Below are 12,209 nucleotides of genomic sequence, written 5' to 3'. Positions count from 1 at the left end.
CCTAATTGGTGGCAACAAGCACAGATTCGGCACAACAACAGCCTCACCTGGCTCCACACGGCTTTAGTTTCCCCAATATCTGCAGCCGCTTCGTATGCCGAATATTATGTGTATCATCCATAAATATTACATGTTACAGCTTTCTAATTAGCAAATGAAGCAAGCAGCCGGCTCAAGACGGCCTTCAATACTGTTCGTTCTTTGACATTGAGAGATATGCTTTTAGAAACCTTTTGACCTGAGGAGTGAGTGAGTGTGTGTGTGAGAGAGAGAGAGAGAGAGAGAGAGAGAGATCCCTGCAATTTTCATTATTCCTCTAATACGTGTATGACCTCGCATTTGCCTTAGTCAGCAGTAAGTGATGGATGTCAAAACATGGCCCATGTATAATACATACAGCATCACTGATTTAATGTGCTTACTTGTCAGTCTGAAGAAAGCAAGGACTGTCAAGTCAATCTGAATTCAATCTTGCGTCACTTATTTTCTATTTCATGGTTCCATACTGTACATGCTTTTCTTTGTTTGTTTGTGTGTGTATGTGCGTGTGTGTGCGTAAAAGGTTTCCGTCTCCATGCACACACAGTCTAAGGGAAACAAAATGAGCTATGTGTCACATTTATTATATATAGACTAATATTGGACCTTGTCAAGAATACAGTAACATCGCACTCAGCAACTTTATGCTTTGGCAGTAGACGGGAATGGATGAAATAGCCCCAGTGTATTAGTTCTGCTGATGTGCCTGTTTGTAGTCTCTGTTAAAGTATTGAATATTGCATTAACAGAATGTGCTTCATGTTGTGTGTTTTATGCGCTTTTAGGCTTCACACCGCCGGGGATGGATAGATCTTCTCCTGAAAACAGCCCCGTCCATGGATTAGTGAGGCAGACTTCTGTCACAACTGGAGCAAATATTCCCATCATAACAGAGCTAGGTACAGTACGCTCGCTGCTGTGTGTTTGTATCAGATGATTGATACGTTAGCTGTACTGTTGCATGTTTTTTTTTTCCCAGTTAAGTAGTTGTAAACAGATCTGAAAACACAATTTCTGCAATTACAAGCTGTCAACGCCTGATTAACGTGCTAAAAGTTGAGTTTTTATGTCGTGTGTTTTGTTTTTTTGTCCCTTGTTGACATGCTCCAGTAACTGTTTTTCCTTAACACTTGTCTAGCACCATTAGCAAAGCCAGGCAAAAAACTGCCTGTGATTTCATTCAGTCAGGATAAAAGCTTTGGGACCAGCATACAAATGATAACTGAGCTTGGTAAGAAGTGCCTCTGTCCTGTACTGCAGTGTTGTAACTGCTACTGCCTCCATATCAGCTTTCTTTTGATTTCTCTCACTGCACAAGAGGTTCAGTCCATTCCCATAGCATCACTTTGAGCACATTTTACCCTTGGTTCTGGTTTGAAATTGCCTGTCTTGTTTTGGCCTGTTCTCTCAAAGCAAAATTTTTCCCTTTTATTTTTCTAAGAATTACAAGGCCTTTGATCCCTCAGAAGTCCTTGTGGCTGTTTTCATAGCATCTTCTGTCGGATCACATTCTCTGGCCCTTCTTTCATCTCAGCCCTGTCGATATGACTGACATTTATTTCTGTCCTCACAGAAGCAGCAGTTCTTCAACTAAATTTTACATCATTACTTTCTTCCAGCTACTGCATGTGTTTTTGTGCTCAAAGACATCTTCAAAGAAGGTTCTGGGGCAATGAGATACTTTCATTTGTTTTGACATGCAAGTACAAGTAATTGGAAGTTCTGTCTTGGATTTACAAGACAAACAATGGCATATTGGTGTTACTGATATTGACCTGAGGAGGACTTTGAATCAAGGCCAGAAGCTCTGACAATATGCATGGTGTCATGATTGTGCATGAATGGCCTGGATATGGAATGTGGCAGAGGAATTTTGGTCACAAGGCCAAACACAAAGACGAGACACAGTTTTACTTCAGCTGATTGAAAGAAAATGACAATTTTGTCCAAATTCAAATGTAATGAAGGAGAATTTGTCATATAGATATTTCTATATTACAGTCCATATCTGCGGTGTCTGACTGTTGTGCACTTCTGTGTCCTCCTCTTTCTTCACGTCAGTCATTTATTTGCCTGATGTATGTTTAAGCACACAATCCATGCTTTTTCGAACCACAAATAAATCTCAAGAGATCTATTTTTTTTTTTTTTTTTAGCGTGGATAAAACAAACAAGCAAAAATTTAAATAACTTACGAGATCTATATGTTTATTCCCACAGTGAATGACTCAAATGTTCAGTTCCTGGACCAAGATGACGACGACGACCCAGACACAGAGTTATACCTCACTCAGCCTTTTGCCTGTGGGACGGCCTTTGCAGTCAGTGTGCTGGATTCCTTAATGAGTGCTGTAAGTCAGAATTGATTTAGCTTTCAGACTAATCTGCAGATATAAAAAGATTGTGAAAGAGGTTTTTGTGTGATGACATATCAGATCTGTCAGCGGTCTGAAATATGCAAAGAAATGTTGAGTTTTTGATACGGGGACAGATGGCAGAATACCTCTGGTCCCCAACATAGACGCGTAGGTGCACTCTGCTCTCGTTAAAACAATAGATGACATGACTGGAACTTGTCCTGGTATGATGGCTTCATTTGTCTGCCTTTCAGTTTGAGTGAGGTTAGAGCAAAGCTGCCTTCAAGTGCGCTGCAGTGTAGACAAAGGTAATGCTACCTAATGGACAGCCCTCATCCATCATCTTAGTCAATAGTGCTGTCAGCAGCCGAGGGAGATGTCACCGTGCCGTACAAGCAGGGGGAGACAAGAGACTGCAGTGCAAAGAAAGGGCCAGACATTTGCCCTTGTTAGAATTAACAAAGTAAGAATGAGTTGGAGCAAAAGATACACCAGGGAAAGTGTATCTTAGGGTGTAATATGAAGTTTGTTAGGCAGATTTTTTTTTTAAATTGGCAGTTTAGCTGTTGGATGTATGCCTGGACAGCACGGAAGGTGTACACAGACTTCCTGTGTTTCTCTCTGATCCGAGTGAAAGTAACCTGCAGTAATTGGATTCTCCTGTCTTTTCACTCGGTGTGTAGAGCGATGTGACGTGACAGGGAAGAGTTAGATAGCACCATTCGGGCCGGCTGGCACTTTGAGAAGGTTCAGTTGTGACTTTGCTGGCGTTTGCTTAAGGATTCACCCCCCTCTACCTTCATTCCTTCAGACATACTTCAATGATAATATCCTCACCTTGATCCGGACGCTGGTAACAGGCGGGGCGACCCCGGAGCTGGAGGGGCTGCTGGCGGAGGAGAACGCGTTACGGGGCGGCTACAGCACGCCACAGACCCTGGCAAACAGGGACAGGTGTCGCGTGGCACAGCTGGCCTTGTACGACGGGCCCTTTGCCGACCTCGGGGTAAGTGACTGGTCCTGTCACCCAAGGGCCAAACATATCTTTGTCTGCTTATAACGCGGGAGCTGATTTTAGTGAAAGGGTTTAGATGAACAGGGACGGCTGTGATACAGAGTTCAGGTAACAGGGATTTTTGTCTTCTGTGACAATGAAATAAAACGATAAATCCAAATGAATCATCATCAGATAAATTTAGTGAACATAATCCTGACAATTACATCTCATACTCATACATTCACATGCTATAAGATGTCAGCTGTAGCCTACATCGCTCCAGTTTATGGAGGATTTTTGGAAGACTTTCAATTGAAAAAAAAGCCATTTTATATGACTAATGCGTGTTGGTGCACCTCATTGAGTTGAAGTGTTGAAATAAAAAAGCTCATTCGTCATGCAGGTACGCATGCCTTTGGTTTGCTACAGAATAAAACAAAGAAGCTGTGAAATGAGCCGAATTCCTGCTTATTCTACAAAGATCTTCTAAAATGGCCTGAACATAATTATTGGTACTTAGATGGGGTGATAAATAAGTGGATTGTTGTGATATTTCAAGCAGACTAGTGTCTGTCTGTGAGGCTCACTGATATCTCCAATCTCATAATCAGTTATTCATCCAATTTAAATGGAGCTAAGAGGAGATAAGGGAGACTTGCCAAGCAGGGTCAAGGTGAAGACCGATGTTCCTGTGACCATTGTGGCTAATATTATTAAGAGGTCACAAGAGGACACTTGACTGCAGATTAAAAAAATGGATGTAGACAAGTCACGATGTCTCTGGAAGAACGTCCTTCAGAGCTTTTTGATAAGTCACATCAGTTCTTTGTTCACAGGAGTAAAAAAAAAAAAAAGGGAGGCTTTCAAAGACGGCATGAAAGCACAGAGTATACTGTGGAGGAGGCACACTTATGTTATGGGATTGCTTTGCTTCGTGTGGCACAGGCATCCATCAAACCTGAAGGAGCTGGAGCAGTTTACTGAAGAAGAGTGGGATACTGTAAACTACCAATCGATTAGTGAAGAAATCTCATTAAGACCTAGAGCAAGTGCTTGTCTACAGGGACTGTTTTGTAAGGCTGTGTTGTAAAATATAAGGTTAAAGGTTATAGAGATTTTGCTTTTATCATTGCATTCAATAAGAGATTTTAAGTAGGGAAAAATTAAGCCAAACTACAGTAGCTAACCTCAAATTGTAGCTCATTAGTTGATGCTAACAGGAAAATGCATTACCGCAATTTAATACCTCATGTTTTATAACATATCTTATAAAAACTCTGAACATCTGAAATTACTAAATGGCACTGAAAAATGATGTCAATAATTTACATAGGCTACAACATAAATCTTTGTCACCATCATTATCTGTAGCAGGCAAACAGGGATCAGTCCAGGTCTCATTTTTAATGCTGGATGTATATGAAGACCATATAAATGATCATTATGTACAATTTTTATGCAATATCTTGATATACAGCATTGAATGTTTTCAGCATTGTTTTGTTGAAATACAGACTGTGGTTTTGTCTCTTTCTGTCAGGATGGTGGTTGTTATGGTGATCTGTTTTGCAAAGCTCTGAAAACATACAACATGCTGTGCTTTGGAATCTACCGGTTACGAGATGCACATCTAAACGCACAAAGCCTATGTACCAAAAGGTGAGTACTATTGTAATGTGTCCTTGAAATGACATGCTGAAAAAACGAAGAAAGACAAAACAAAACAAGGCTTTGTCAAAATAATCACTTCTACCTACACTATATTTAGAACCGACTCCCCATCTGCTCCCTCTCTCCTCTAGGTATGTCATAACCAATCCACCGTATGCGTTTGAGCTGGTGCCCTCCGACCTGATATTCTGCCTGATGCAGTTCGACCACAACGCCGGCCAGTCTCGAACCAGCCTCTCCCACTCTTCCCATTCGTCCCATTCCTCCAGCAAAAAGAGCTCCTCCGTCCACTCTATCCCAACAACCAACCGCACCAACCGCATCAAAAGCAGGGACTCACGAGACAAACAAAAGTATGTGCCCCTCTAAAGCTCTCTGACTTTCTATGTCCGTGAACAGTGCCTGCCGACAGTGTTGTCCCGTGTGTCATTTTGCAGGATCCAGACAGACTGTAACACGTCTGGCTGGGTATTGTCTGTTATGTTCGTCTGAATGTGTATGTATGTGTTACTTTTATGTCTTACTGTGCATTCAATAACACCATGCAGTACACAACAGCTGCCCCTTCAGCGGGGCCATCATATATGGTAAAAAGGGCAAAGCAGGCAACCACAAAGGGCTTCTGTCCCCCCGCCCCCTCCTCCACGCACTTAAGGTTTATTTCCATTCATTGGTTGTTACTGTGGTTGTGAATTTTCCATTCTTGTACATTTTTTTTATGCCAAGAATTACAGTACACTTTTAGCAGGATTGTTCATAATTCCATTATTCTTGAGTCATTTTTTTTGTCATAATTTAACACAATGTTTTCTTGATTTTCAATGAATTCTGAATTTACATTTTGTTTATAGTAATCTTTGAGACAAATACACCTGTAGACAAGGGCTGTGCAGTTTTAGATGATGAATTCATCTTAAAAAAAAAAAAAACTACTGACCTGGTTTTGATCCTGGTTTTACTTTGAATCGTACTTAAGGTTTATTTAAGTTCACATCCTTACCATAATTTCAAATTTTCATTGCTGGCTTGGCTTCACTATGGTGCTCTTACCTACAGGGCCAACTCCAACAACCAATTATAACTCTTTGAGCTGATACTATCTTAATCAAAATGTGAAAGAAGGGCCCTAGTGGCAAAAGAAAGTATTTTTTATATGTTTGATATGGGCCAAAACAATTTATAATAGAACAGAGTGTGTCTAAGAGGAGTAATTGGCAAACATTTCAAACTTCTACCTGTGCAGCCACTCTCACCTCTGTGATAAAAGTCACTGGGTCTCTCTATCTTAAAGCATTCCAAGTTTTGCTCTGTTAAAACTTGTGTTTGTCTTGTTTGAATAAAAGCTGAAACTTACTGTACTTGAACTGCACTTTAAATGACATGTCTTAAAAGTTCATATTTTGTCATGTCTATGAAATAATGAACATCATGTCCTCTTAATGCCTGTTGATTTGCATTAACGCTGAAATGCTCTACTTTTACTTATATATATCGTATAAATTATGTCAAGATATCTGCAAGCAGCAAATGTTACACTTATAAATAAAGCTACACCACCGTTATAATTACATTGTCTTCACATGTAAGTGTCACATCTCAGTGTTATTTTATAATTTTTTCAAGGCATTTTAGTGAATGTTTGGCTGCCAAACATCATGTTTTTTTTTTACATGGAAGAATACCAGTGATAACATTTTCATCAGTGAACGATAATAAGGAAAACATTCTGCTACAACCTGTATCAATGAACTGGAGGTCATAGGTTATTAAAGAAAACAACAGTACATCATCTGTGAAAAGGCGGAGATTCTGCCCATAAGTCACCAAACTGGACTCTCAACATCCCTCATCTGGGCCTATACATTATTTCCATGACAACAACAATGACGAAAAATCATCCTTGGCAGAGCATAGCGCAGATCATGCTTGACTTATTACTGAAAATACTGGCACAGCTCTCACTCTTGTAGCAAGAACCCTAGGATCCCATAATCAGTGGTAGTACCCCAACAAATCACCACAAGGGAAACAGCCATAAACCTTCCACAGGCGCACGACACTGTCAGCCTCGGTAGGCAAGATCCCACGGCCACTCCCACTCCTGTGTAACCAAATGTGTAACCAGAAGCTCCGTACTCTATAGTCTCATCAGATTCCTTCCACACCTGTACATGTGCACCTGCAACCATAGAGGCTTCAGTCCTCCTGGCCTACTATTTTCTACCCATCAATTCAGGAATCCCCAGACACAAGCAAGACTGGACAGCTTCCTTCCGCTTGCACATCTTGTACAACAGAGAACTCTTGGTTTGCCACCGCAATAAACACCAACAACTCTACTGTATGGTCAAACTTTGTACCGACTGGAGTGTAAGGTTTTCTGATACCACGTTAAACTACAACCCAGTATTCAAACATGTCTGATGATGACAAAGCACTGTACAGGTTTAGATCCTCACAGTAATCTTTGCAGATTTCAGTTGTATAAAGGCAATCGTGTCATTTTTAGGGACTACTCCAAGACAGAAGCACTCAGCTGGTGGTTTATGATTATTCCCAAACCTACAACCTGGACAAGTCTAAGAAAACAAGAGAATCCAACCACAACCAGGAGCATATACTGTAATATTGAATATGGTTGTCAATACTGTAGCATGAACTGAAATTAGCATAACTCGTTACAGTGTACACCCAGACAGGATGTAGGTTTTTAGTGGATAAGCGTTACTGTCCTTCAACATGTGTATTTAAATTACAAATATCTGAAGATTTTCTGTTATGAACATATTTAGAGGGATTTTGCAGAACTGGCAGAGGTATGCGTTCTCCAAGTACTAAATAATACACTATTCTTTCATTGAGAAAATAATCAAATATGTGATTTATTATTCTTTGATATTCTTTAAAAGAATGAGCACTTTTACATTTTCACAGCTGCTGAATGAATACTACAGGCTTTCTATGGTCAGTAATCTGTGCTAGATAAAACATGTTGAGCTGCACAAATTCATTTACATTGCACTTTTTTATAGAAATACATTTATGTTGGACTTTTTTTGTGGTAACCAAAGTACATTATACGACACATTTGGTATGGTAGCTGCATGTTGCTCATTTGCTCAGTTTTAAATTACATCTGAAACATGGACAACATCATCCCCCAAATGGTTTGGCAGGAGGCATGGATACAATATGGCTGCTTGATACGTGCTACAGTGGCGATATGCATTGTAATGGCACTTAAAGATTTTCTGACATGATCCATGTTCTGTTTTTCTTTACTTTTAGTTGTGTTGTTTGGTCGCACCGCACTGATTAACCTACTCTACATCCATGTGCAATGAGAGCATCTGCTGTTTTTATGCCTCTGATCATCATACTGTGCAATTCCTGTTATTAATGGTCATATTAGTATTTCCCATTTAGCTTACATTTAGTACTACTTTCTTTTTCCAAAGTGCAACAAGGATGCATAGAGTGGGCCAAGGTATGGAAGTGAATGATTATGCATGATGTTAAATAATGCATTAAACACAGTCATGTCCTTGCTGACATTTTGCCCTCTGAATGAAAGCCAAGTAGTTTGGTGTTCCCAAATGGCTGCATCAGGAGCGCATGGTTATGACCTATGCAGTACCTCTCACTGTAGGTTTGACTGTGTAATTGCAACGGTTTGATGCTGCTTCTAGTTCATTCCCTATCAAGTCATGTTTGTTGTTTTATTACTGGCAACTTGTGTCTGCTGGCAAAGGTGCTAATGCACTGTAGCACCACAGCCTCAAGTCATGTCGATGAAAATGCATGACCGCAGACATTGCCAAGTGGATGAATCACCAGTGATATACTATTGCCAGCTTATCTATTTCTTCCCTCAATAACAAAAGAAAGTTGCATCAAGCCAAAAAAAAACAAAACAAAAGACAGCCTGAAGCCCTCAGAGAGTAAAAAACAAACAAACATATACTATGTATGAATTGTGAAGTTTAAAGTATTAACTTCTAATTTAGTATAGTGAGGTATGGAAAAGGATTTTGTTTGGGTAGTAACCTAGCTGCATGTCTGCTGACCCAACAAAACAGCATGCTTCAATGGCAGTATGGTATATATGAAAAACATTTTGATGTGTGATATTGCAGAGGTGAAAACTGGGACAATGGGACATTGAATGATACTTACCTGCCATTAAAACTATACCTCTGCTTTTTCCCCTCGTTTTTTTTATTATCATGTCAGAATTTCTTTCCATACCATTAATTCAAACAATAATTTCTTTTGAGAAGTACAGTGTCTTCCGGATGTTCTGTGTGCACTTAAAAACACAAACAAAACAAACTGGTGACACTGAAATTGTAATTTGTGGCCATGTAGCATTAACTGTCTCATGTCCCCTTCCTCTTTGTCTCTATATGATTTTGGCTCTTTCTCAGAAAAGACATGGTTTACAGATGAGCCAGAGAATACCCACCTGCGGACCATACAGATCAAGCCTGTGAATACTCTCGCCGTCAACCAAGTCAGTCAGTGTAAATCCACAAGCAGCTTAATTCCACCCATCAGAGAAGCAGAGGACGAGTGCTGAGCCTGAGAACCGCGCCGACACCTGGACGCCCCGGCTCTCAGAAGACCTTCCTGTGTAGGTGTCGGGGCTGGGACTCGGGATATCTTCTCATCTGCAAACATAAATCATCAGCTGACATTAGATGAAACACAAACCGCTTCCCTCATTCACCACCGCTGCAGCAAGCTTATTGTACAAGCAGTGATACATGAAATATTCATAAAGACAATCGTAGTCAAGTGTCGCAGCCATTCAGCTATTAGTTTGCACAGCTAATCTTTAGTGGTGACCAGACTCCATGACTTTTTTTTGTTCCATTTTGGGGAATGAGGGTCACTTAAAGGAGACAAGCAATGTAAAAATGACTAATATTACTAAAGGCGGCGATTATCATGATTACTGGATCAAATTTTGCAATTATAAAAGTTGCCTTTTTAGCTGTTGATGAACAACTACTACTATTACTGCATTTCCTTAACCCAGTGCTGCAGAGTTATTCTGTACAGTATGTTCAAATGTGTATTTTACATCCAGCTGCGATCCCACCACAATGGCATTGCTAGTGACTGACTCTCAGTGATTCCTTTGCCATTTGGACCTAATTCACAACATTTGTGACAGTTACAATGGCCAGTGCCCATGCGTAAATGGCATTTGGCTCCAGCCTTATCTCTATCCATTTAAATTTTTGTCTTATCTTTGCCTTTTTGGAGTTGTTTGTTATAAATGTTTTTCGTGTCACTGTTTGGTTGCAATGTCCAAAAAGCCCAGGAATCTTACAGAGTAAAGCTTTTAAGTATCTGCAAAGTTGCTCCAGGGGAAGAAAATACTTTTTTTGTTTTTTCCTTTTTCTTTTTTTTATGCTACTGTAATGGCCAAATATGATAGAGCTGTTTTGTTGGCACTATTTCAATAGAACCAAAAATCTTACATCGTTTCAAACACAGTGGCAGAATTGATTTCCTTAATGACACCATAGACGGCAAAGCCAAATATTATCATTTAGAAAGGCATCATATTATTAAGTCTGTGAGTGAGTTGAATGTAAAAGCCACATATCGCATGAAGTGGGCATCTTTAAGTCCTCCATTGGCTGTAAGCACTGCCTGACACAGGATTGTCTTGGAGGCCATTAAGCGCTTGTATGTACTCCTTGACCAATCTCAATGCCATAATCAGACATGCTCATGCTTTTTGTAGATAAATGAAAAACAGCTCTATCATAAAAAAGTGGGTTTGGCTTTTTTTCCATCATTTTTTTTTGTTCTGAATATAATCTATCTTGGTGATTTATTACATATCTGATATATCCATAAAAACACAATGTATACACATCTGATGAGGCATCTATTGTTTGTTTCAGTTTGTAGGCCAGAATAGTGAACTAAGAGTTGTTATTAATTAAGTCTTATTTGAAAAACAACATAGCTACATTATATTGGCACTGTTGTCACTTTACTTCAGAAAAAAAAGAAAAGAAAAAGCAATCCATGAAATCAATACTCTACGGAATATGTGTCACGGTCTAGCTGAGGATTCACGTTGGATGTAATAAGAGAGAGGTTGTGACATTTTTACTGGCACTGAAACATCCAAGCCATCCATCCCTCAGTGCCAGTAATGTGCCAGGCAGTGCTGAAGCCAGCGGAGGACGCCAGAAGACCCACTGCTGCGAAAAGAGGCTTCTACTTTAGCTGGATTTGAGAAAAAAAAAGAAAAAAAAAATAGAAATGTGCTTTCCTCTTTGCTTTCCATCTCGCCAGCTCAGAGACCATTCTTTAAAGAAAAAAAAAGTTTTTGAATTTCCTAACACAAGGCTGTAATTCCCTGGAGATTGCAAAAAAAAAGGGACTGGAGTAAGTAATTAGTCTTAAAACTATTTTAAATGATGCATCATCAATCGCAGAGGCTGATATCAAATCATTTTTATGTACTCAAACTCTCAAAGAAATCTGTAAAGCTTAATGTAAACTATTTCTTTCTAGTGTGTTCTTGTTTGCCAGTACCTGTGGGGTTGAGAGACATTCGGCATTGCAGTCTAGTTTGTATTATTTTGTGCATTTTTCTTTTAGCACATTGACTTGTGGATACAATGACAGTGCTAAGTTGATAGTTCTGACTATGTCATAATACCCAATAATAAATACAGTTTATTGTCTTGTACAAATAGGCTTGTACATAAATTGTACATGATTTCATTTTGTATTTTCACAAATTAAAAGCTGATGTATTGTGTTCTACGCTATGTCAGGTCTTTTATTTTCCCAACGGACACGCAGTTGTAGTCATGACTGTTTATATTTATATATAAAGGCTTCTTGGGTGATGACAACAGGAGGCATGTTCTGATAACCAGACATCACATGACACGGGGACACCTCGTTGCACCCTCGGGATAATGGCTGATAAAAACACTCTCCACATTCTCACCTTGGGGATGCAGAGGGCCCATCATGTTGCTTGTTAACGATTTTACACACCAAGGCGCTGTGGGAGACGGTCAGCATGCCAATAATATTTATAGTCTAACACCTCATGCAGAGGCCGCTGCGCTGATTTCCCTGATCCACCTGCCAGCCACAGTGTC

General features: G+C 39.8%; 1 protein-coding gene across 4 annotated transcripts in view; it reads left to right on the top strand.

Moving 5' to 3' along the window:
* The window catches only part of LOC311002262 (calcium-activated potassium channel subunit alpha-1a-like), an 83,114-nt gene extending 71,363 nt beyond the window's left edge, over positions 1 to 11,751 (top strand). For 2 of the 4 annotated variants that reach the window (XM_083993568.1, XM_083993567.1), the window contains 7 exons: positions 825 to 938; positions 2,260 to 2,390; positions 3,208 to 3,402; positions 4,934 to 5,052; positions 5,196 to 5,417; positions 8,523 to 8,551; positions 9,492 to 11,751. In XM_083993568.1, the coding sequence (XP_083849694.1) occupies positions 825 to 938; positions 2,260 to 2,390; positions 3,208 to 3,402; positions 4,934 to 5,052; positions 5,196 to 5,417; positions 8,523 to 8,551; positions 9,492 to 9,643 (962 nt within the window). In that variant the 3' untranslated portion in view covers positions 9,644 to 11,751. The remainder of the gene's footprint in view (positions 1 to 824; positions 939 to 2,259; positions 2,391 to 3,207; positions 3,403 to 4,933; positions 5,053 to 5,195; positions 5,418 to 8,522; positions 8,552 to 9,491) is intronic. The other 2 variants (XM_083993565.1, XM_083993566.1) reach the window with 1 other exon arrangement.
* Positions 11,752 to 12,209: the final 458 nt, after the last annotated feature.

This window comes from Trachurus trachurus (genome assembly GCF_905171665.1).
Source record: "Trachurus trachurus genome assembly, chromosome: 19".
Lineage (NCBI taxonomy): Eukaryota > Metazoa > Chordata > Actinopteri > Carangiformes > Carangidae > Trachurus > Trachurus trachurus.
Note: the sequence above shows the minus strand (reverse complement) of the source record. Positions and strands in the feature narration are given on the sequence as shown.